General features: G+C 37.5%; 1 protein-coding gene across 2 annotated transcripts in view; it reads right to left on the bottom strand.

Annotated features, from left to right (window-relative positions):
* The window catches only part of CD226 (CD226 molecule), a 39,459-nt gene extending 15,463 nt beyond the window's left edge, over positions 1-23,996 (bottom strand). For both annotated transcript variants that reach the window (XR_015704731.1, XM_087757557.1), the window contains exons 1-3: positions 23,728-23,996; positions 23,103-23,435; positions 4,574-4,906 (exon numbers count right to left, since the gene is read on the bottom strand). Coding sequence is in view for 1 of the 2 variants with exons in the window: in XM_087757557.1 (XP_087613683.1) it covers positions 4,574-4,906; positions 23,103-23,435; positions 23,728-23,773 (712 nt within the window). In the remaining variant the exon portion in view is untranslated. The remainder of the gene's footprint in view (positions 1-4,573; positions 4,907-23,102; positions 23,436-23,727) is intronic.
* Positions 23,997-26,968: the final 2,972 nt, after the last annotated feature.

Consider the following 26,968-nt stretch of genomic DNA (forward strand, 5'->3'; position numbering starts at 1 on the left):
TTTTAAGATTTTAGCTACTCTGTTAAAAGATCATGTGTTTAATTATCATCAAGGATGGGTGAATCTGGGTAGAGTTCCAGATTTCAGCAGCATCCCCACCCTTCAGTCTAAGCACTCCAGACCTCATTTTTCTTTTCCTGAAGTTTCACCTTCAGTTTTATCAGGTCAAGATAATAATCTCTGAGTTAATGAGTTTGAGAGCTGAGATTATCAGCTGTGAGTTACATTTGGATGAGAAAAATAATTAGATTTTTTTTTTTTAGAAGAAACAACAACTCAAAGCCCTTTTGCCTTTTCTCATTTGAAGTGAGCAAAGCCTTCCTGAGGCATTTGTATTTTTTTAACTATACAAAACCTTTTGTAACTACTGATTTTAACATAACATTCAAGATTTTGCAGAAACATGTCAGAGGCTCATCATGTGTCTCTTTAGTTCTTGTGTTCTCATCAAAGGTGATATGCTGATGGGAGGCTATTAAGTGTATTTTCAACATCAGTACAATTTCTGTTAAGTATTAGACAATGTGTGTCTCTCTCCCCCATCTTCGTAGCCTTGTCATTTTCTCTGCAAGATTGTGAATTTTTTTTGCGTGAAGGATTTTGACCTTCAGTGCACTGACTTTCGTTTTGAGGAGGAAACACTGATGGGCCAGGCAATTATTTGTTCTAACAAGAGATTTGAACTGCACTGTGAAGATCTTCATGTAGCTTGTCACATGCCTTGCTGGACTGGCACATATGGTATGCAAACTAAACATCACTGAAATAGTTTTGCCCACAACCGAAAGGCAGAAATCCAGCATGAATGCATTCATGCCCAGAGAAAGGTGGTTTGTTGAGTAGAGACCCACAGACATGGACTGATATCTTGTGTTCATACCGGATGAATTCATGAAGGAAGAAGGGAAGCAAATTTCACTCCTACCCTGATTCTCCTCAACCTCAACCACAGCTTTATCTTCTCTCTGTTTTCTATGGCACAGAAGTACTGCTGTCTCCTCCCAGCTCAAAAGGACTGTATAATAACCCTCAATGACTGGACAAGTAGTCCCCTGCTTTTCATCTGGGTGCTATGAAGATCATACTGGGTGCTACTGAAAGACATTTAAAGGACAATTTAAAGGCATGGTCAACATGGATTCACAAAGGGAAAGTCCTGTCTAATTAATTTGATATCCTTCTACAATAAGGTCACCCACCTAGCGGATGAAGGGAACAAATGCTGGATTCTTCACCTAAGATGGAGTAATGCCGAGCACAAGTATAAATTGGGAGAGAAGTGGCTGGAGAGCAGTCCTGTAGAAAGGGACCTGGGGATGCTTGTCGACAGCCGGCTCAACATGAGTCAGCAGCGTGCCCTGGCAGCCAAGGGGGCAAACTTCATCCTGGGGTCATCAAACACAGTATAACCAGCCCATGGAAAGAGGTGATTGTCCCACTGTATTCAGCAGTTGTATGACCTCACCTTGAGTACTGTGTGGGGTTCTAGGCCCCACTATTTAAGAAAGATATTAAGGTACCTGAATGCATCCAGAGGAGGGCAACAAAGCTGGTAAAAGGGTTATAGTACAAAGCATAATGTAATTCTGACCCCTAAACATACATTTAAATACAACCACCAACCATTTTTTCTGATCTGGTGGGAACACACAGGAACACAAAATGGTTCTATTTTCCTTTGTCTAAGAGAGCTTGCTATCCCACTTTCTGCTAAAGCAAGAAAAGAACTTATTAAATCTTTCTAAAAATGGCTAGGTCTTCAAGATGGAATAAGCATTTCTTTTTCAACCTTTCTAATTTTTCTGTTCTTTCATACGACATCTCCCCTTCTTTCCCAATTATCTACCAAAATAATGCATGGATTTTAAGTCTGCTTCCTTCCTTGAAAAACATGCTAAAAAAAAAGAAATCTTATCAAAGGAAAAAACAAGGTAAGTAAAAATCAGAAATGGGTTCAGATGTGGAATCTAGTGACATGGCCAATCTCCATATCAATAGAATTTTTAGAAGGAGAAATATGGTGAAGAACACATCAGAAATCAATCCAAAGTCTCTTGAACACATTATATAATTATGTAGTATTCAGCCTCCTATTTCTGTAAGTGTTGTCCAACAAAGGCTACACTACTTTACATACACATGTTGCTTTGTATGTTCCAGATTTTAAGGTCAAAAAAGATTTGCAGAAGACCTATTTCAGCTGGAAATTCCTGTTACTGAAAAACAACAATCACAATATTTAGTGGGATAGAGTAGACAAACTTAATGATATTGAATGGATCTCATGGTTTTATTTTCACTGATGTTTGAAAACGTTAAATGCAACATGCCAATTTCTACCGATACAACTGCAAGAATATCACAGGCTTTCCCAACACTTGAATACCTATTCCCCTCTCTCTCCCTTTTTTCTTCATAGAAATTCCATGCTGTTTCTCCTTGTAAAAAATACATTCACCTTTAGGCAAGAAGCAAGTTGCTTCTTTCTACTGTACCACCTCTTCGAATCAGCAGGTTTGGAACTATTATCAGTTCTGCAAATAATCCTGTGCTCTTATATCTACCTCCTTTCACCCAAGATTCCTCCTCTTTAAAAATTCTTGACATCTTCTCAATGACAGCTTCTCAAAAAAAAAAAAAAAAAAAAGTTTCTTATCTTTCCTCTTACTCTCTCTCAACATAAACAGAGTTTCCCCTATTACTGTTTAAACTGCTGTTTATTCTCCCAGCTCCTAGACTTAGTATTTCAAAATATCTTTGGAACTGGGCAAGGAGAGAAGATTTGCAGTACCCGTGCAGAATCACACCAACAGACTAAAAACGTTAGAAGAGTTTGGTAGAAAATCCAAGCTAGAGTGTGGCTTAGCTGTAATGCTAAGCCAAAGAAAATGAAATTATTGTACTGATAGTACATACGCAAAAAAAAGCATAGCAAGTTTCTGTCACCACTTGGTTTATTCAAGCCACAGCTGTTGCATCAGAGTAAGTCATGCATGAGGTTGTGAGAGACTTCACCGGCTATACCACGGGGTGCAGTGGGAGCTGACACCTGGCCTGTCGCTCCTTTCCCCTTAGTGTTTCTCCATATCTCACTGGAAATATTAATTGCATGTTATGAAACAGCTCCAAACATTAAAGAGAAATAATTGGAAATCCTTGACACTTCTCTTCCTTTGGAATTAATGAAAATTCAACAAAATGCACTTTGTAATATGGTGTGAGGGCTTAAAAGGGACACAATGGGGTGTTTTCTGAATCATACTATACTTCAGCTTCTTCAATGGTTTCAGACCTTTTTTTCTCCAATAAACAGGTATAACTATGCTAGCATTGTTAGAACTAAAAATGATAAATAAGATTTGTTTCAAGAGCAAAAGAACTCTTTTTTTGGAGAAGAAATAGTTTGTGTACGGAGGACTGATAATTCTTAAAGTTATTGTATGTTTTGCAACTCATATGCTTTCATTTTGGTATGAGAAGCACTGCACTTGAAGTAAACACAAAATATTTCTATTGCTCTACAATTTGGATATGTTTGATTCTATTAATATAGTCAACATTTTGAAATTTGAATATTTAAAATTGCCAGAGGTGAGAGGAATTTTTCTCCTGATACCCCTTTTCTTTTCAGCACATTCTGCTCAATTTCATGGACTTTTATGGTCAAGTGTTCACAGTAAAGCAGGTCAGCATTTTTTTCCTGAGCACATTCACCACTTCTCAACAACAATATCACAGACCACACATATTCTGAAGTTTCATACCCCATCCCACAGCTCTTAGTACTGTCAAAGAGAGGCCTGCTAACACTTATTTGTTACCAGGAACAAAAGCAGTACCCTCAAAAGATACCGTAGAGCTGGACTGAATGCTGCAACAGAAGGACTGGGGTGGTACAAGAACCACCTCTTCAAAATGCATGCTATAGAGAAGAACTAAAACTGATTTTTTTTTCAGTCATAACAGAATATAGAAGTAAAGGTGGGATTCAGCTCACAGTTTGACAAATCTTGTTTTAAGTGTCTACATATGGAGACCTAAGCTCCCGTTATAATCAAACTGTGACGAGTCACAGCAAAACCTAGAGAGCTTCTCAGCTCCCCCTAAAGAACCTCCTTACATGAATAAGGTAGAGGCCATTTTACAAATGTTTACATTTTCAAATTAGAGTGTGCTCTTTGCCTTCGTTGGAGGATAGGTCTCTCCCCCAGGACCCTGCGGTGCACTGTGCTAGTGGGGAATTCCCCTCATGGCTTCTTTGGGAGAATGCCCACCTCTCTCTGCAAGCTCAGGCAGTCTCTCCTCTTCCAAAGCAGCTCCTTCCTAACATCAAACCAGTTTCTCACAAACAGGTCTAAAGTCCTATAATGAGATCAGACAAACTTAAAACCAGCTTCTTTCTGTGGAAACAAGATTAAGTGTTAACTTTACTATCTTTTACATGCTGCTAATTGGAATGTGGTATTTAAATAAATCGTCACTTGTTAGTGAAGAGTTATTTTATATGGGTAAAAGTGTTAATACCTCAGAATGTCCTATTGTAAAAACATTTACCACTTCTTCCTTTACTTACCAGCCACAGTAAAACTCATCACATAGGTTTTGTTTCTTCCAGTAGCTACGCAGCGGTACGTTGCAAAGTCAGAGGCGGTAATGTTTTGAATGACGATCATCGAGTTTGCCTGATCAGAGCAATCCACCAGTGTACGCTCTTTGAAATCTGAACGAAGGCTTTGCTCTCCTGATGAGCTGCACAGAGCAATGGTATCTACCTGATCTGCTTTAATCCTTTCCCACATCACTTGCTGGACTGAATCTCCAATTTTATAGGGGCAAGTAAAAGTGACATTTCCTCCTGGCTTGGTAAACACAGGATTATTTTGTTTCTCAGATACTTCAAAAGCATCTGTTGAAAAACACAAAAAAACCCAACAAAAAACTGCTTGTATTTCATTCAAGAGAAGTTTAGTATCAACAATTCCTGTATGTCAAATATTAATGAAATTGACTTACAGCAGAGATATTCAAATTATTTGAAATATTGAAAAATATCATTTATACCTATCAATGACTATATTTTTTGCACACTTAGACAAAACAGTTTTTATGGAACTGTGAGGCTGCAATGACATGGCAAGAAGGCTACTGCTTTACATTTTGAGTACGTGAATGTTTTATTAACCATTTCAGCAAATATTCAGCAGCAAAAATTATGGGGCCAATCTAATTAAATTTGTGATAGACTTGTTCTGCTTACACACTAATTATAAAAGAAAATGGTTTGATGTGACCGTCAGGATGTGTGTTAGTACATTATGTTACAAGGCACTCCAGCCTATGAATTACAATTGTCCCGTTCCCAAACCTCACCACTTAAACAAAAAATTTCTTAACTCTTCATATACTCTAGTTGGTAAAAACCTGTGTGATAGTCAGGTTGTGGTATGAACGGAGACTTCCAGACAAATTCAAGCCACAAATAAACCGTAGATATATAACATCTTAAATAATTTTGACTGAAATTCCCCTGCTTTGAGTTATTGCTTTTAGTAATAGAATTCACCGTTTACAAATCAAGAAAAAAAAAATTTAAGTCTTTAATAGAAAGATTGTCAATGTTTCTGATATTCAGAGCATTCAGTAGCCATTTGATTTCTAAAGTCGGCTTTGTAATACATACATTCATAAATTAGGACTAACACTGTCATCTTTTTTAAGATTTTAGTGTTGAAAAAGATTAATGGTCAGACTGCTTTTCCTACACTGTAAAAGGACTGATCTTTCAAGCTGTTCAATGAGTTTCTTTTTTTATTAGATGTTTTTATGTCACAAAATGTCATTAGTATATATTTTTAATGTGTTTAACTCTGTGTATTGTAACAACTGGAAGCAAAGACAGAAAATTAAAAATGCATAGGAAAAATGACAGTCATTAAATGCACCAAAATCTGTTTTAAAAAAAAAGAGTCTTAAAATGAAGCTGTAGCCAGATTCGTGGCACGGGATGGTTGCAGTAGCACACTGAGTGGAACACGATACACTGTAGGACTGAGCTAGATTTAGATCCTCCTTGATATAACATTTTTATCAAAAATTTAGGCGGAAAATGCTGGTAAACTGTATTGCTTTGGATGCTGGTAGTGCCACAGTTGTTTGGATGCTGGTAGTGCCATAGTTGTCAAAATCATAGGTACTGGAGAAATCATCAATACAGGGTGGCCTACCTCACCTCCTAAGCTAGGTGCAAAGAGTAATAGGATTTCATGTGGGCGAGTACACTACCCTAAATCTAGGAATAAGTGATTTCATTCATGTTGACAGGATGGAAACTTCATTGTGGAAGTCTGTGACTTCTGAGACTTGTGCAATCTCTGTGAAATGGTGAATGAGAAGTCTAGCCTGCAATTTTTTATCAATGGAACACAGCACAGAAAAATTACATTTCCTCTGCCTTTGGAGACCAGAAGTATGATTAAAACATTGAAATGCTGAAAGACAAAATGAACTGTGCCTAATGAGTTTACCTAAAAAAAAATTAATGAAGAACTTGAAGATCCATGTAGACTGCAATCAAGGAGACAGAAAGTTAATGACAGACAAGGACAGAAGAGAGATAAATTCACTAAACTAAACACAAGGTACAACACAGTGAAGCTAATTAACTCCTTGGACAGCTTGCCAAAGGCAGCTAATTTTCTATTACTGAAGATGACTGCCAAGGCTAGATAATCATTTAAGATATCATGCTAGTTCCAGCAAGAATTTATTCATGGAAGTCTAAGTATTATTCAAATCAGACTGCTATGATGGGACTCTACACTTGCAAAAGATGTTCCTTGTAGTACAGTCCCTCAAAAGTTACTACACTAGAAAAGGTAATTTTTTTTTTTATATCTAGCAGATTCAGGTCTGCAGATTCAGATCTGCTAGGGAAGAGGGGTAAATCAAAAGGTAATTGAAACCAATTCTTTCTCTTGCCCATCATATTCTTACAGGTCAGATCCTTTCCTCCTGTCCCACTTTCCAGACCACTAACTTCCAGCAGCAGCCTGCTTTACAATAAAGCACATATTCTTCCCTGAGAAATCTTGTCTTCTTCACTGAGCAGTCTTTGCTGTCTTCTTCTGCTATGAGCAAGCCCTACTGCTACCCACATTTTCCTTAGTAGCCTTGAAGTCTCCCCATCTGCTCCTGGGTCCATCCTTGCTGTCCTATTCATTTCATGCCAATGCTACCCTGAACTCCAGGTGTTTCTGCTATCTAAACATGCTTATTAGGGAAATTATGTGCATGATGATGACACCTCCCACCTTCCAGAGGATTCCCACCTGACCCAAAGGGCAGCAACCAAGACTGTATAAAAAACAGGCTTCTTGCCTGCTGCCCTGCTGTACATTTGCTAGAAAAATATACATTATACATATGGTGAACTGTAAACAAGAAGATAAAACATTTTCCACCAAAATAATGAAAGTCCCTTCTGTCTTAAAACTTATTAGTTAACTTTGTATGTTATGTTTGCCAAACAATATACCACCGTTTCCCAACAATATATAATACTACAACGTACTGTAGTATACTGTAGCAGGTACATTAGAAAGTGAATGCTGCCTTGCAACTTCAGTGAAGAATTGCCAGGTACAAATCTTGATATATTTGTATAATTTGCTGGTATACAAATAATAAATAATATGTTAATAGTGAGAACTATGTACAAACAACCAAATTAAAATAGTAACAGTTTTGAGATTCTCGTCTGCTGTACATTCTATCATAACCATTTTCAAAGACAGACATCATGACACATTTTATTTTTTTGTATTACATGTGTATTTTACTTGACAGTATGCAGAAACATTCAGGCATTTTTACTCTTGATGAAAGATGTATATTGCTCCCCTTCTTACTGTATGATACCTTGCACAACTTAAATCACTATGTAACGCACAAGCAGTAGAAAATCAGGCCTACATAGTTTTAATTAAATCTTCCAAGTACACTAAAGTGTTCCAGGCTTTTGTTTTAAGCAATTGTCCCATTTTATTTTGACACCAGCATCAGCATAGTTCTTTCATCCTCCCTCTCCTCTGTTCAATCACTTTCTTTATTTAGCACCTTTCTGAACACAGTTTCTTTGCTTTCAGCCTGCTACGCGTGGGATGAGAACCTCCCATTCTGAGAAATACTTCTGAAGGAAAAAAGGCATGCCCACATACCTTCACCACCTCACACACACAACCCAAGGTGACACACCATGTGTTAATATTTCAGAAATGCTAAAAAAAATGTATCATTGCATCTGATAAAAATAGACTTCCCCTGCCCGCTGCTCATTCTGGCCACTGTTGGCTGCTTTGCCATGGCCATGTCGTCTCTCCTCCTGGACAGAAAGTAGGAGGAGGTGACAGCACTCACGGTAGGTGCATTTGCCTCCGCTTAGTAAAGAAGTGTTCTGTGTTTGATATACTGCCTGCATCTCTTTTGGCAGGAAGTTATCTCATTGTATTTTGCAGTTATACATATTTCTATTCGCTTTAAGGCTATTAGACATTTAAAGGAGAAAAAATGTAAGCTTTCATATTTCTAAAAACATAATATTTCAATATTTTTCTTGGAAAGCAAATCTCAGAAATATAGAGGTATAAAAGAGTGCAAACCAGCTTCCCAGTACTTAAAGGATCAAGCAACTAAACCAAAATTCTGCAGCAGGGAAATTGATGACGTTAAGAAATTCCTTTTGGAGGGAAAAAAAATAATGGTATAATCTTTTTTACCTTCCCCCCCTGCCCTTGCTACAAGCAATTAAAAGTCAAAATGAATATTATGTAAATGTTTGATTCCCATTTTTGGGTTAGAGATTTTCAGACTTTCTATTTTTTGGTTCTTGTCCTATGCACTTCAATTATTCTTTTTGTTCTTTTGGTCTCCAATAGGATTAGCTGGTTTTTTTCATTCAAAGGAAAGTTGCTTAGATACCTGTACTTGTTTTCAGCTAGTTTATTCATTTTTAAAGTCAGTATCTATGACATTTTAATTATTTTTCACTGCAACTTTCACCAGTCCCATGTTTATAATTTTACACAAGGTTCCAGAGTTTCACTCTGGACTACACATAAATGTCATGCATTCCTCCGGGTTTAAAACCATATATAAAGGAAAAAATATTCATATTTCAACATCAGTTCTGCAACTTCAGAAAGGCAAAATTCAACGCAGTAAAATAAAATGCATTGAAACAATCTTCTGCCTTAGCATGTTTCTACATCTCTGTTCAGGCTTAAATCTTAGCAGAGGTTAAGTACTACCAGAGCTGGTTTTTTACAAAGAGAGTTACATCAGCTGCTGCAGACAAGGGCATACACTGCTGAGTAACAAATGTGGGGAGTCGCACCCCATGCTCAGCCATCCCAGCACACAGACATTTTCCATGTGCTCCCAGGTACCACAAGGTCAGGACAAGGTCATACTGCTCAGACTGATGGTAATGGAGGTACCTTCAAAGTAGCTACCCCTAGTAAGTAATGCTCTCCATTAGAAATAACTAATTACCTTAGCAGATGTTTCAAAACTGCAAATGCTAACTTAGCTCTACAGCAGAGATGGGTTCCCACTTGGTTTGCTGAAGTTCTGCATACAAATACAACCTTCTTCCTCTGCTTATAATAAGAAGTGACAAAATAAATTGCAGATGAAAACAAGGCTTAAAAGTTTATGAAGATGAACTTTCTCCAGGGCTCTTCTTTTCACCAAGAAAATCAACTTTCAGATGAGAAAATACTTCAAGAGTGACCCCTTTGCCCTTCTTGAATAGGCTAAATATGGAATTATATTTAGCTCCCAAACTAATGTCTTCCGACTGTTTAGCACCTAGCACACAATTTTCTTGAGTTTCTAAAAAAATGGGATTTTGTCCTTTTTTGGATGAAACAGGGAAACATGGATACATAGCTATTAAATAAATTGGAACAGTAAAGATCTTAATTTCTAATGAGCTACTGACACCAGTTCTACAATCAGACTCTGAAACCAGCAGTAGTGCAGTGTTTGAAAAGGGTGTATTTTTCTAATAGCAACTATTTGGATCATAAAAGTTAAAATGAAAGTATGTATACTCCTATACCCTTAAAACACCCCTTTAAATATATATTAAATTATATTGTGACAATTTGGTGAATCTTTCTGTACCAATTATTAATTCTGCATGATATTATAAACACTTAGCACACAATTGTAATTTACCTGCCAATTCCAGTTTGTTTATGTATATTCCATTACTCTTTGTTGTTATTTTATTCTTTTAAGTTGAACTTTAGTTACCTAGAGTGCAAGGAAAAGGAGAAGCCAAAGAGAGGGAGAGATAAAGAGTACAGTGCTAATAAGAGTGAGAAAATCATCCTCTCTTCAGGTATAAACATTCATGAACTTCTAGCAAGGAGTATTTGGTTGTTGGGGAAGAAGTCATCTGATAAAAGTATATAATGTACTATGCCAGAATTCACCTGCAGGAGAGTCTTGAAGATGTAAGAGGTCAGAATTTCAAATTTTTGTCCTCTGCAGGAATTTCGTCAGTTCAGGATGAAGGGAATTTAACAGCAATAGGAGTTCAATGAGCAGACCGAAGGAGTGACACAGGATACTGTGCTCAGCCTTCACTTATTGTTAATGATCCATATTGTCTCACAGTAGATGAAGAGAAATGCTGTACTGAGAAACTGTATGTAACAGCATACGTGCATGTGTGTGTGTGTGCATTTTTGCCTCCCTGCTTATGTGTTCTAGAAGGCTCCTGAGGGTCTTCAGGTACAGCAGAGGATATCATGTTTTAAGCCAGACAGAGGAAAAAAGGCAGGGGAGAGGGGAAGAGAAAGGGTGTGAAAAATCAAACTGACTCCTTAGGACAACTGTTGAACCAGTGTTTCTCAGAAGGGAAAGCCAAGGGTGCCAAGGTGATGAACAGGATACACACCCATGCTACCCAGACCTAGAAGCGTTATAACGCCCAGGAGTGCAGCATGAAGATGCACTGTGGGGAATTGCTGCCCTGCATCTCAGATCCTAGCTATTACTTTTAATGGATTGTTTTATGGACTGAAAATATATTGGAGAAGAAGGAAAGATGCAGTTTATTTCATAATAAGTTTGTTATGCAGCTTGGTAGCAGGTAAGAAAATGGAAGAAATCAATGTATCATCAGTATTTTTTACTGAATGTTTCCTTTCCTTTTCTTTTTGTCCTTATTAAGTTATAAATTATATTCCTGTCTGTCAGGCCAGATAAAAGAAAGGTTCATCATTAGTAATATAAGCAGCAAAAAGATGTTCTGCAGATGGGAAAATTTCAGAATTTAAAATATTAACAACTTCTTAGTGATTTCCTTTAGAGTATTTGGAAGTTTAACTATCTGAATCTGTAATTCCTTTTACCCTCTGCTTTTCACCTACCTCTATTAATTCCATAAACTAACATGTATTTCCGCAAATCAAATATTATTCAGCCTATTCTAGATAAATTAATACTGTATCTCCTTAATTTTGAATATTTTAAAGCTGTCACTGTGCACTTTCTATTTTTCCTTACAATTGCATCCTATAATGATTTCCAAATTCCATTATCTCAAAATTTCATCTATCACATTGACTCTTTGAGAAACAAAAACCAAAGTTATAAAACTCTTGGATCTGGATTTAACTACTGGGTGTCACAGCAGTTATGGCTGATACTAGAGATAATACCATAATTTAGTTAAGTTGAATTTCCCAGTGGTGGCTGCAGTGGCATAGAATTAGGGAATAGTAGCTGGGAAGATGAAGTGGTTTTGGCTTACAAAAGTAGGGGAATACTTGTCCAAAAAAAAATTTTTAACCTACAAGATCCAACTTCAGGTCAGTTTTGGCTTTCCTCACTGCACCCATTCATGCTTGGACAGTGTTTCAATGTTTCTTTCAGGTCAACTGCCCCTGCTTCCTTTTCATGCTTGAGTTTAGTCAGAACTTTCTTGTTCATCCATGCAGGCCTTCTGGCATTTTTGCTTTATTTCCTGCTTCTCTGGATGGACCATTGGAGGAGGTTTTCCTGGAAAATTTTTTTCTATCACCCTTTGGAATCTTCCAAGGAGATCTCTGAATGGGCCAAAGTCTGCTCTTCTGAAGCCCAGGGTTGTGATCCTGCTTTTTTGCTTTTATCCTCTTCTCTTGGGATCATGAATTCTACTATGCAGCCAAGGTTGCCCCTGATCTTCACAACCCCAACAAGTTCTTCCTTCTCTGTAAGTCTGAGGTTGAGAAGAGTGCCTCCTCTCTTCAGCTACTTAATCACCTGAGTGAGGAAGTTATCATCAACATAGTCCAGAAAACTACCAGATTGTGCCCTGCTGTGTTGCTCCTCTACAGATACCAGGTGGTTGAACTCTCTGATGAGGACCACAGAATGTGAAGATTCTTCCAGTTGTCTGATGGAGGCCTCATCTATATCAGGCCTGATCACTGTGACAGGGCAGTCAGTAGCAGACACCCACCACAATGTCACCTATGTTGATCTATCTGCCTGCTAATCCTGACCCATGAGCTCTCAGCTGGCTCATCATCCATCCCTGGGCAGAACTTCTTGCATTCCCACTGCTCTCTCACATAAAGGGCAACTCTCCTTCCCTACCATCCCAGCCTGTTCTTCTTAAAGAGCCTGTATCTAAACATTGCAGCACTCCAGTCATGTGAGCCATCCCACCATGTGTCTGTGATCCCAATGAGATCATAGCCCTGCAACTGCACACAGAGCTCTATTTCTTTGTTTGTTGCCCATGCTATGTTCACTGGTGTACAGACACTTCATATGGTCATCCAGTCATGCTGATTTCCCAAAAAAGGTATGACAGCTTCCCCACAATGTGTCCTCTCAGCATTTCCTTATTTGTGTGGACATACTTGGAATTGTCACCCTTATGCCCTGATTTGTTGTTTTCAGGGTGTTTCCTCTCCATATAATCCCACACCATTTGCTTGTCAGCACAGTCCACTTCCTCACTCACTTGTGGGTTGTCATCTCACTTTTCTGTTAAAGCTCCCCTCATCAGCCTGTTGGCAAGGATGTTTTTTCTGCATGTGCTCAGGTGGATCCTGTCTCTTCCTAGCAGTCCTTAATCATCAAAAAGTGTCCGTGGTGATAAAATGTAATACCTTGTTGTTGACACCAGCCATGCAACTGGGTCTTGACCCACAGAATCTTCCCCCTCTTCCCAGGGCTTTTTCCTTCTTCAGCAGGATCAATGAGACACCACCTAAGCCACCCATGTCCTTGACCACCACCTCCAGCACCATGTAGTCATGCCTGATGTGCTCCAGGTCTCACATGGAGCCTTTGGTGTACATGTAGAAAAGCGGCAGGGGTTAGGAGTTTGAGGAGAGGCCAAAGCCTTGGCAGTCTCTCTGCAGCATCCTAGAGTCTACTCTGGCAAGCAGCAAACCTCCCCAGACAGCAGGCTGGGTCAGCAGATGAACAGATGAGAAGTGAGAGTTATCCCCAAATTATCACACAACAGCAAGTGAAAGGGTTAAAGCCAAGATAGACAAAGCCACTGCATCAAAATGCCTCCTGAAAGAATTAAAGCCTAGGGACAAGGAGGATATTTTAAATATCTTAGTCACTTAACTAAACAAAAGAAAGGCCTTTGTGATTTAGAGAGTAGTTAGAATTGTTGTAAAATAAGGGGGCTCTGGGATAATCCCATCTCGGACAATTCGGCCTTGGGAGAACAAATGCATGGAAGATAGGAAGTCACAAAAGAATGACAACAACAGCCTTGAAGGACACCGTTTACATGATCCTAGAACTGAGTTTGCACAGAAGCAAAGGTCAGTCAGCGAACACCGCGAAGAAGACGACGAGTCTTCATCTGAAGACCCCCAAAGACCACCTGAAGACCACCACAGGAGATGACTGTGCATGTGGATCGGACATTTGCATACGTTAATAAGTTCCAGGAAATCTCATGTTTATGTAAGTGAATGCTCAGAAATCCTGTGAATATGTACGACTTTATAGTATATAATCTCTAAAAGTTTACTAAATCATTGGAGCACTTACGGTGGAGAATCCCCAGTGCTGCCCAGCGCTGCAATAAAGGATACCTGTTTAATAGTAACTTTGTTGCTATTGAATTTTATTTCAGGGACTCTCTGAATATTCCATTTCCCCCTCGGGGAGATTTGGACTGTGAGGAGAAGCATCCGTGAATTTTTGTATCACAAGTTAGTTAATAGCTATAGTATCCAGCTGACATGCAATGCATGTTCATCAAAACAATGCTCACAGGGAACATATAAAACAACCCTTCTAATTTTATCTTACTTTGGTAAAAACACAGCAGTCCTCATGGGTACTGAATGCTACAATTTTTTCCTTAACATAGCATATTCTGATGCAAACAAAGTAACCAAGAGTATGTAACAGCATCATTATTCTTAGTAACTAACTGAATATCCAAAATGGTAAAGAGTAAAAAGTAGAAAAGATGAAAAAAAACACATAAAAAAATTCCCAGTGCTGAATAAAGGGATCTGGATGCTCTGATCGCTAGCCAAATAGAATCAAAAATGTTATCACATTGTCTGTTTCCAAAAGAAAAATTTTCTCAGGTATGTCAACGGAGAGTTATATACAAGACAAAAAAGGCATTCTTCTGCTTCATTTAGCAATGATAAGACCTTAGATGGCACATGACATTTCATTCTATGTATCTTATTTTAATAAGGTTATATACAAACTGGAGAACATTCTGATGAGAACAAGAACAATGAAATTTAGAATCATGAACTAAGAAGAAAAGTTAAAAGAACTGTGTTTGCTTAGTACAGAGGGATGACTGAAGGCTGCCAGCATGAGAGCCTTCCTCTTTTTTCAAAGGAAGGAGTACAGTGAATAAACCCAGTATTAAACAAGAGATATCTAGGTTAGATATAATGGAAAAAAAAAATCTCCTTGTAAGGCTGGTTAAGCACTAGAATGACTACACAAGGGTATTATGCATGCATTTCCAACATGGGAATCAGTCAGGGATGATACAGATACGCTTATGCTGCCTCAGAACACAGAGATGGATGAGACGAATTTGGAATGTCTCTTCCAGCCTGAGTCTTCCACAATTCTATAATTCCTTTTGATCTAAGCTTTTCCTTCAGAAAGCTAAAGGACATGTCTTCTCTACTCCCAACAGGGCTGGCTTGTTTTTTTCCCCCTAGCCTTTTATATACTGAAGGTCCATCCAATCTGTAGTTAAAAACAGAAGATAAAAAGTAAGAAAAGCAGCATTTAACAGGTCAATAATGACAGCAGAGGTGTGAAAAAGGCAGCTTCACTTGCCTCCATCCTCTTGCTTTCTAATTAGGTGCTGACAATGTGGTTGCCACTGTGTAAGATACAGAGATAGTTCTTGCTCTGGAGAGCTCAGTCTAAGAGCCAAAGAATGAAGATCCCTCAGGATTAGTTCTTATTTCCATGTGCTTTAAAGGGCTGCTAATTTTTCACTGTAGACCTCTGAATCACATTCTAAATTGAGACAGAGATAAATGGAAAGCAAGCTATTTCAGGTGAATAGGGACTTGAAAAAAATCTATGCAACATGCTGCTTTTGGCAGGCAGAAGAACATTAATATAGAAGTAACACTGAGTGGCATGGATATCATCACACTAGCTAAGAATAGAAAAACTCTGTCTCTTCTATCACAGAAGAGGTTGATCACCCTATTTAAAATGTGGGAGCACTTCATGGTACATCTGGCATTTAAATACTCTATTAATGAACTCCATTCCTATTCAGAGTTGCTAGCAAAACATATCCCCTGAGCAAATGGTCCATTGTCACTGATTGACAGAAACACAAATTTACTCATGAATTAAAAAAAAACAAAACCAACAATTTCCAATCATGTAACAACAACAACAACAACAAAAACCCCAATTATGCAACTCTGCATAATTCACATTATGGATATAAAAGTCACTACAAACATCAAAAGAATATTTCCCATTCTATTCAGGGCATAGCATGGGAATTTTTAAGTCAAACTGGTACTATTTTAACACGTAACTGAAATAAAACTCCCGAGAAAGTAAACATAAGTTTCAAAATACACAGAAATCCATGTTAGAATTCAACAGTTTTGAAAAACAAATAAACAAACACAGGACAAAAATATTGCAGGTAATTTTAACTACATTCTCTGTTTATGTAAATAGGCATACAACACTTCTCTGGCATAAAGGCCAGTTTTTAACAGTTTATGTATCACATAATTCTTCACTGCTGAAGACTTTTGACTTTCTATCTAGATGTGTAGCAAAGGCATATTGTATAGGAGTAGAACAATATCAGTTTGTGATCTCTCTAATAATGTTCATTATATTCTGTATTTTAAGTTAAATTTGCGTTGTAAATTTGTCCATCATGTATTTTAAGACTGCTGATCCAACTTTAACTGATTGAGTTCTGCATCACAAAGCTCTTCATAAGCTGAATTACTTTGCCTCTAAGACATTTTTTGCCTACACTCAATCATCTCTGATTCTGTTAAATTTAAAATAATCAATATTCTAATTATACATTTCAATGGAAATGTAAAAACCCTTAATTCAGGGATTGCTATGTTTTGCTGCAATGCAACCTAGAGAACTAACTCCTAATAAAGCCAAGTGATTTGGGAGAATGTGTGAAGCACAGGAAGCCAGATGTACTTATCAGTACTCCTCAAGGCAGAATGAATCAGAGGATAGTTTGCAGTTGTGTAGGAGGCATCAATACAGTGGTCTGGTAATTGCACTGAACTGCAAATGACAAATGCCTCATACTTTCATAAGGGAAAGACAGAAAAGGGCAAGATTATCTTTATGGGCAATGACAATACAAAACTTTAACCAAGCAGTAATGGTATGTCGTATATTGTCACAGATATGAGAGTGCAATAGGAAAAAAGCTTTATGCAATGTCTACATAGGAAGCCTAAATTAAACCCATTAAGTTCAACAAAGTATTGGACCTCAAAGACATTTTAAATGTAAATTATCACTAATTTATTTTGCCAGGTTGGGAACAAGACAGAAATACACTTTGGATTTGTAGAAGTCTGAAGATCTTGATGTACAGATATTAATGGAAATAATATTTTGAACCAAATATTTGTCTATTGATCTTGTCTTAACCTTTCTTGTTGATATATCCTCATTATAATGCTCCATGGAGTCAAGAATTGCTGAAAAAGAACAGACAAAGCTAAGAACTTAAAGGTAGATATGCATGACAAGATGACAGGACCAGACCTTAATTTCTCTTGAATAAATGTTGAAGAAGCCAGAAAAATTGATACTTTATTCAAACTTCAAAAAAATCCCTTCAAAGATGAGAAGCTGTTGTACTGATGGATTTAACTGAAGAGAGAAGAACCAAAGGACTGAAGACAGGTCTGGAAAAGGATCAAGTAAGCAAATGGATCCATGTCTCAAGTGGCCATAGATAAGCAAAGGTCTGGACAAACCATAAAAAGACAAAGGATATAGTATGAAGAAAAAAAGAATTTTGCCAATACCTCTTCCAGTTCCTTTGTAAATCAAAGTCATCCAAGTATCCATTTCAAAGTGCTAGAGACTGGAAACATATCTTTTCTCTGTATACATTTCTTTGCAAAATTTACCATTAAAAAAAAAGAAAGATAAAAGAAAGAAGGGAAGGGAAGGGAAGGGAAGGGAAGGGAAGGGAAGGGAAGGGAAGGGAAGGGAAGGGAAGGGAAGGGAAGGGAAGGGAAGGGAAGGGAAGGGAAGGGAAGGGAAGGGAAGGGAAGGGAAGGGAAGGAAGGAAGGGAAGGGAAGGGAAGGGAAGGGAAGGGAAGGGAAGGGAAGGGAAGGGAAGGGAAGGGAAGGGAAGGGAAGGGAAGGGAAGGAAGGGAAGGGAAGGGAAGGGAAGGGAAGGGAAGGAAGGGAAGGGAAGGAAGGGAAGGGAAGGGAAGGGAAGGGAAGGGAAGGGAAGGGAAGGGAAGGGAAGGGAAGGGAAGGGAAGGGAAGGGAAGGGAAGGGAAGGGAAGGGAAGGGAGGAAGGGAGGAAGGGAGGGAGGAAGGGACGAAGGAAGGAAGAAAGAAAGGAAGAAAGACAGAAAGACAGAAAGAAAAAGAAAGAAAGAAAGAAAGAAAGAAAGAAAGAAAGAAAGAAAGAAAGAAAGAAAGAAAGAAAGAAAGAAAGAAAGAAAGAAAGAAAGAAAGAAAGAAAGAAAGAAAGAAAGAAAGAAAGAAAGAAAGAAAGAAAGAAAGAAAGAAAGAAAGAAAGAAAGAAAGAAAGAAAGAAAGAAAGAAAGAAAGAAAGAAAGAAAGAAAGAAAGAAAGAAAGAAAGAGAAAAAAAGAAAGAAAGAAAGAGAGAGAGGAAGAAAGGAAGACAGGAAGAAAGAAAGATTGCAGAATTCCTGCTGCTTCTTTGCTGTTGTTAGGTACATGGCTGGCAATTGGCAAAAAGACACAGTCAAGTACTGTGTTTTGAGTGGTGACCTGGGATGACAGTGAAACATGCACCTCCATGCACACCTGCACAATGGACTGACAGAGTACATTACTCAACACTCTTTCATTTGAAAGTAAAATTACAACACCTGCAGCTTCAAATGCTTTCTCTTCCAGGCAGCAAGAATATGAAATAACATCTTTTTGATGATCAACAGTTCCTGAGTGATGTCTCCAATGCTAATGTTTCTTCTATTAGTAGTGACTTCACTCGCTGCTCCTCACATTGTATACTGCACTCAAAATCAGTCTTCAGACATACATGTCTAAGCATTGCATATAAGAAACTACAGATGATCCTTAAACTGTTCATGAATAAAAGTGAAACAAAACTACTGACTATTCCTACATAATTGTTACATCTTATCAAAAAACGTACAAGGAGTTTTCTCTGAAAGTATGAGTTTTGCTTGCTTAGTGCAGGAGTAGTTGTGACTCATAAAATATGGGAACATTAAGGGAAAAAAATCCCTTGAATTCAGTTCTGAAAATTGTTGGATATATGTCCACACTACAGGAAAAAAGGAAGCAACAGATTCACCCAGCTGGCAAATATCTTTCAGTGGGATAACTAGACTATTCTTTACCAATATATTCATGTGTAATCATGGCAGAACAATAATTACATAAAAAGTTTGATATAAGTGGTGATTTATCACCACTTCTAGGGTCTTCCATTTGCCAGTGATGCAACGAGGATAGTACACCAAGAAAAGACCTTTGTAATGAGAGCTGTAACCTCCTCTGTCTCCTGGGATCTCAGGGCCTTGTGACAGCTCAGCCATTGCTTACCCAAGATTAATCTTTTTGGGTTTTTTGTTTGTTTGTTTGTTTTTTCTACTTTTGTCCCTGATTGAAAAAGAATCGCATTCACTCCACCCAGGCCATGGTAGGGTGAACTGCTGTTCTGCAATGAGAGACTACGCGAGGAGCAGAGCTCTAAATAGAATTTCTCCCGTATTATTTTGTCACCTCATACACTGCAAATCTGTAGTGATTTTTTTATTCACTCAATAGCATCTTCAATCACATATGAAAGAGTGTAACCACAGTGGACTTTTTATTTATAAAGACACCTTTACTCTAGGGGATATATTCTGTGTCTATATTCTGTTGCCAGCTTTCATTGAGGTATGCACTGCAGATTCCTCAATGGCATACTTACCTACTTAAGGAATGTCTCTGGGTCCCACAGTAACAGGTCAATATAGATAAATCCTGACAATTTTCAATGCCCTGGCAGCGCAAATTAAATTATAAACCAGGCTTCGGTTTTGATTGACACAAAAACCTTAATAATATCAACTTAACTTCATCTGTGCCAATTTACCAGAGCAAGTTTAAGTTTCATGTTGAATATTATGTGTCCATAAAGTTGCATCCATTTAAAGGCAGGTACAACTTTAGCCTAGCCAACTGATCTTTAAAACGAAAACCACAAATTGCAAAGCATTAGACACCATGCAATTCCTTTAAAAAAAAAAAAAATTAGTCTATTAAATATTTGTTGATTAACTGCTATAAACAGAAGAAATGGATTTTGCAGTGAGTTGTTTATTTGTCTGGGGTAATGTAGGTAAATTAACGCTTTTAGAAAAGTAATGTCTATTGAGAATCAATAAATCATACTTCTCAACCAAAGAAGACAATGTAATTGAAACAAAGTTTTAATTACCTATAAAATGATCTTTCTAGTATGTTGGCCAGATTTCTTTATACCAGCGTATATCAAATTCCTTAAAAAACACTTCATTTTCCAGGACCTCAACTATTTGTGTGTATTAATCTTATAGAACAAGATCCGTGTCCAGTGAAATTATGAGACTAACACTCAGGTTTCTCAAATCTTTTTTCCTGGTGCAGAATAAAAAAACTTTAAAGATGAACATCGGTGTCCTAATTTTACAGGCTGGAAGACAAAGAAGAAAAATTATATATCTAGCATCAGCAGGAAGCTAAAATACCAGCTGCATGGAAGTGAATTTGAAGTTTACTGTTGATTTAATCAAAGCAAGATATCATTCAGGGAGTTGAAAATATTTAGTACTGATGAAGGTGCTAGTAAAGTAAGATAAAGCCTGACTGATAACTGTTCTACTATAACTACTACATAAATAAATACCTTCTCTAAACTCAGGTTTTAATAACATTTAATTTGCAGTGCAGATTGAAGTAGTAATATTTTATCTTCACTGGTGATACACTTCATTCTCTTCAGAGCAGTGTATATAGACATCGTGTTTATACACATCTACTGGGAGCTGAACAGGATTGACTGTTCCTGTTCTCAGAAACCTTGATTCTTTAACTGGAAAAGGATTAATTTCTATTCATTATTATCTCCCTCTGTAGTAGGATTAAATTAATATACTTCAAAAATGGGGTGTTTGTTGTTGGTTTAGGTTTGTGTTTTAACATGCTCAAACCAAGAGAGAAATCCTACATACTGAGAATACTGAATCCCACAGTATCGTTCAAAAAACCATACCTCTGATAACTGATCCACTTTTTGTGTGGTTTACACTGTGATGAAATCTGTAAGTAAGTGGATTGTCTAATAAAGGTATTGGACTGAAGGCTAACAGCCCACAGAAAACTGACCGCCTTATTTCTTCCATCATTTCAGATTAACCCTAGCCAATACATTCAAGAACAAATAGCTAAGATCAGTACTGCCTTGGCCAGGAAAAGGGTTAAATGAACATGCAGGTCTCTACTGCATCTAACTTCTAGGATTTTATAGAAAATGAACACACTGTGAATAAAGGCTCAGCACTGCCAGAATTCAGGTTGGACCAAACCACTTAAGAGATCTAGTTTCACCTGTTCCTTTTTGTAAACAGCAACCTGGATTTCCAGATCTTGGCTTATTTGAATGCAAGCAAAAAGTATGTTTCTAATGCCTACAGTTGCATTAATATTGTGCACCAAATGGACTGCCAGAGAAAAAGAAACTAAGGAGTTACTACTTCAGTAATGTTATTCCTTACATAATAAAGACACCAGAACAAAACAAGCATTCAGAGATGACACTAAAGGAATCACAGTTGAGGAACTCTGACCTGGACTGCAAGCCTGACCTGAGGGACCCCGCTCAGCTCTTTCACTAGTAGGACATTCCCTTTACATGTGAATGACTGTGAATTGTATGGCTATGCCAGTGTGCCACAACGGGTGGGGGTGGGGGAAATCACTTCAGGTCCAAACTGTCTTATCTAACTAAACAATCTGGGGTAGACAGAATTACTTTTTTCAAAGGCAAGGCAATAACTTGTGTGTGGCTTATTTTCTGCATTGATGAGCAGCAATGTTCACTAATAAAAAGCTAGCAGAGTTAAAAAGAAAGATAGGGATTCCTATTGCATCAGTGCCATTAACAAACATGCTGGCTAAAATCCAGTTTCAAAAACCTTCAGTGGTGAACGCAGGAACAATATACCTTGAATTTTTGAAGTTTAGATATCTCCTACAAGAGTCAGGTCCACTGTTTCATTGTAATATTGAAATTACAGAAATGTAGATAAAATAAGGTTGAAATGAAGACTCAGAAGGATCAGGCTAGGAAAAGAACTGTTATTTTTATCTTCTGGTCTTTCAAATGCTAGGAACTAAATTTTCCTTTCAACCCCTTCTTTTCTGGCTGTGAAATACAACTAAATATTGAATGAAGTCTATTTTCAGTCTGGAGGATAAGAAAGAGGAACAGCTTCTTTCTACATTCACAATATCAAATCAAGAAACCAATAACAAAAACTAGTTATCTTTTGAAGATATGTACATAATGATCTTCTAAGGACTTCTACCAGAGAAGCTTGGTAATTTACACCAGAATTGTCAGTTGACCAATGCTGAATAGGCATGCATGGAAAAATACTAGAAAAGGGTTTTCTCCTCTTACGCATACAGCTGGCAAGGAAACCAAACTGGATCAGTGGTCAGGTAATTACAGAGCCTTTGGAAAGTACATAGGCAGCTACACAGAAAGTACATGGGCACAACTGCATCTTTTTCTTTTCTTCTCCCCTTTTAAAAAAAAGTCTCCTTTTAAAGAAAAGGTCTTTCTTCATTGAAACTTCCCTACTTCCCTCTCTTTTGTTGCCACACCATTCCTAAATGGTTATTTTGTTCTTGAAAAAGCAAGCAGAGAAGAGCTTCTAGAAAAACACAATCCAAGTTTCAGACTAGGAATGCCCTCATCATATAACATAATAGCAAAAATATGGTATCCTCTATGGGCGTTCATCCATGTAATTTATGGGTAGTTGCAATTTAATCCTCTGAAGAGATCTTATAGCTTGTTGAAACACTATGAGAACCTTGGCCCAGTGGAAATATCACTGTTGCAATGACCATTAGTACCTGGAGTCTGCCATGTAATTTATTGCTGTTGTGCCATCTGTCTGTCTCCTCCAGTTCCCCTCCTATCTGCCCACTTTTCTTAAAATGACCTTTTGTTAAAGTAATATAATTCTTTTCTGTCGTGCTAGTTCTTTTCCCCAAATTACTCCATTTTTGCATACTATATACTGCATATATCAGAAATTTTAAAAACAATGCGAGATTTACTTACCTGGCTGAATAATTTCTATTACCTTTTCCCAAACTCCATCTGGGTATGTTACAATGGAGCAAAAGTAAAGACCAACATCCTCCAAAGTGCTCTTGATGAAGGATAAGGACTTGTCTTCCCTGGAAGCATTTTCAAAATAAATTCTTCCACTGTATTTGTCTTCTATATGTATCCCATAAATTGGATGCAAGACAGCTATATTTTCTTTATGAGTTACATTAAGTTTCATCCAGGATGTCTGGATTATCACGGCTTTGTTTGGATATATGCATTCCAGTTTCACCTTCTCAGTAAGTTTTACAGTTGCATCCACAAACTTTCCTTCCACGTTGGCTAAAGCACACACAGAAATTCAGTTTCAGGATCAACATAATTGAAAATTGAAATTATAGAAAAACTCAGAAACAACTTTGGCAGCACTACAAGCAAAACACTGAAGAAAAAGTTCACTAAAAAAAAAAAAACAAACCCTAGACATTATTATTACCTCTAACTTAAGAATATCATTGAACAGTTAAAATTTGTCTGAACCACACAGTAACACACTGGTGAATTGTGATCATATCTGTCATGATGCAATAAAAAAAAGGAAAGATGTTAGCTAGGAATAAGAAAGCAATCTTACTTCCGCAAAGCTGGAGAACAACAATAAGGAGAGCGATGTGGTTCATCTCAAAGAACACTGGAATCAGTGACTGCAGTGCAACACGGTTTTATTCAATCTCTGGGCACCATGTGCCCTTCTCACAGGATGTTTTTACTTTTGAAATATGAAAAACATCATGTACTTTTTACTTTCACATTCTAAGAAACACTAATTTTGAGGTCGCATTGCAGTTGCATCAGAGACTAAGTCCTATCAAAATCCACCTCAGAGTAAAGTTTGCATTACTAATGAACCTCTAGCAATATGCATGAATACTATGATAACTGATGAAGTGGGGATCTGTAGGTTTTACCAGCAGAAGCAAACAGAATTCTTCCATGACATGTATCCAAAATCAACCAAATTTCTCAATTTTTATGACACTGAAGTTCAACATTTATCTATTATTCAGGGAGTATAAAATCTAAAGTGAAGATAAGACAGTCCTTATATATTAGAGGTCATAATTCTGTGACTAGTTATAAAAAGTAATGTCTTAAGGTCTGAGAATTTATTTGTGATAACATGTCATGAGCTAGTATTTTGGGATCAAAATTATGCAGCTCGAAAATTCTTGTTCAAAGGTGTAAGAATACTGAGTATTCGTGACTCATGTTGAAATTTGTCAAAACAAGCCACACTCTTACATTTCTTAAGGATTTTTCTCAGGACAACTGCAAGCATTTTTGCACCTCAGCAGGCTATAGTTTTATGGAGCTGCTTAAAATTGGAACAACGTGATTGACTTGAAGTCAAAGCTAAGCCTGAATTGGTTGGTTAAAATTCTCAAATGAATAAAGAAATGTAAGTTGAACTAAAGATGACAACAGAAATTAATATTTTAGGTGAGTAATAACCTGCACAAGCTTGAGCAGAACTTAGCATTAAATCTCTTTAAGACTGCTCCCACAGTGCAACAGCTTGCATGTACACCAAAATCTGTATATATTTAGCTGCATTAAACTAGGCATGTTTTAGGATAATACAACATCTTGAACGTTTGCAATGACTCCATTTTGTCACTTCCTAGTTAGATCTGTAATTCTCCATTGTTGTGGTTGCACTTCTTTCTTCTCCACGTTATCTGGATTCACAAAGTACAGTCAGTATGATGCCAAGTGTGAAGATCTAAATAGAAGAGAATTGAGTTGAAGACTGAGTCTTGTTTTATTTGCATTACAAAGTTATCTTTTCAAAGAGATCAAAAGATTAACTTACAATAAGCTTGTATCAGGAAATAGAAGTATTTCTGATAAGAAAAGCAGGAAATGGGAAGCTTCAGAAACTAAACTGCAGATTTTGTATTGGAAAAGAAAGGATCTTGTGAGTTGAAGAGGCCCAGTTCCTGAATGCTGTGCGGCATAGCGGCCTTTCAACCAGCTACGCAGGATCTATATGGTTCCCACATTTAAATCTTGAACTTCAGTGGCTAGCTGTTCTCAATTTGCAGTTGCAAATGAGGCAAAAAGTCAAAGTATCTCTCCAGCTTGAAATATTATTCTTTATATCATACTATGTATGTATATAGTAGTTTACAGATGAGTGGTGTTCCACAAAATCTAAAGTGGAATGAAAACGATAAACATATGTTATTTTTGTTACTATTATTATTACAAATGAAACTTTTTACACATCTGTTTTCTTTAATTAAAACTAAGATAAAGTACTCAGGAAGCCTCCAAAATGAAGACAAATTCCCTTAAATGAAAATTATTCTTCACTCATCTGTTTATAAATATAAATTACAATTTTATTACTCTGAATTTCATGCTTGTTTCTCTCCATCTGGCATTGAAAGAAAAACAGAAGTCAAGAAATTAATGTCCAACCTCACATGATGACTAAGTATCAATGATATAGTATGTTGTCTAAAGACATTTATTTTGCTGTACAACAGACACAGTTACTACAAATGCCAGGGATTCTTGGTCAGCTAGTCCCAGGAATACTGTCCCTTGTCATACCTGCTAAAAAAATGAGCCTGTGACCAGGGCATTACTGAGTCTCCCTCTAAAGGCTGCAACACAAGCACTCCCTCTAAAGACTGCAATACAGTCACTCCATCACTTGAGCTGTTCCTTGGGATCTGCCTCTCTGGTTCTCTGCCCACCATTCCCCACAGCCTGGTTCTTCTTTCCCAGTAATCCCATTTTCTCTCCATCCTTTGAACCCCAAAGCAAAGGAAGGGAAGGCTCACGAAGACAAACAAGCTGTAGTTAACGAACTGTTGGCTAAATGCCAATTACAGTTTGACAACAAAAGCAGCACAGTGGAATTTTCCAGCTGAATGTACAACTGTAGGATGTGGTTTAAAAGAAAAAAAACTAACAAGAAAGATAAAGAACAAAAAAGACTGTGCAGTAAACACAATGGAGATCTACAGCTTAGATTTTAATCATGACTTGAATATACATGTTCAGTGACCCTGGTGAGTCATTTCATTTCCCGGTGCATTAATTTCCCAAACTCCAATACACAGATAATATGTAATGAATGCTGCTGTTTCAAAGCATGTCACAATAATCTCTGTAATGAGGTTTTTTTAATAGAAATTTATATAAAACTGTGTAGAATAAGACATACATATAGGGCCAGCACAATATGTTAATACTCTTTTTAATGATTCATTAGTATTTAAGATTTAACAAATAGGCCTGTAGCAATAGTGCAGAAAGAGTGGCAAATATACTTGCAGACTGCTGCTGCCACCAGAAAAAAGGGTTTGACTGTGGCAGTACAGTGAAGCAGGAGACAGCTAAAAAGGAGACCACTCCAGGTACCATTTCTTTTGACTTACAAACATGATAAATCAGGGAAAAAAGGTTCTTTAGTTTCAGTGAATCTCCAGTGAAGATAATGAAGCAAATGGATTGGGAGGAGGGAGGTTTGAGCATATTTCGCACTTGGCCTGAGGATCCCTGTAGATTAGCTCTAACCCTGTAGAAGCCAGGTTAACCAATCCAGATGATAATTCAGTAACAAGTGATACAACTCCCTATTTTTCTATGGATGAGGGTCCTGTTGCTGGTGTACTGCCATCAAGGAAATTACCTCTTTTTCCCTTCACTGTTTTATGTTTCTTTAAGCAGGATGGCTGAGTGGTACAGCTGGATAAAGGCACACTGATTCAATTTGCTTTGCCTATTCTGCATCTAATCTAATTGAACAAATAAAGTCCCCTAAATTGGATTAATCTATAGGCATGCCTGATTCAGTAACA

Source organism: Nipponia nippon, unplaced genomic scaffold (genome assembly GCF_047370975.1).
Source record: "Nipponia nippon isolate SJK-2023a ecotype South Korea unplaced genomic scaffold, ASM4737097v1 scaffold_1, whole genome shotgun sequence".
Taxonomy (NCBI): domain Eukaryota; kingdom Metazoa; phylum Chordata; class Aves; order Pelecaniformes; family Threskiornithidae; genus Nipponia; species Nipponia nippon.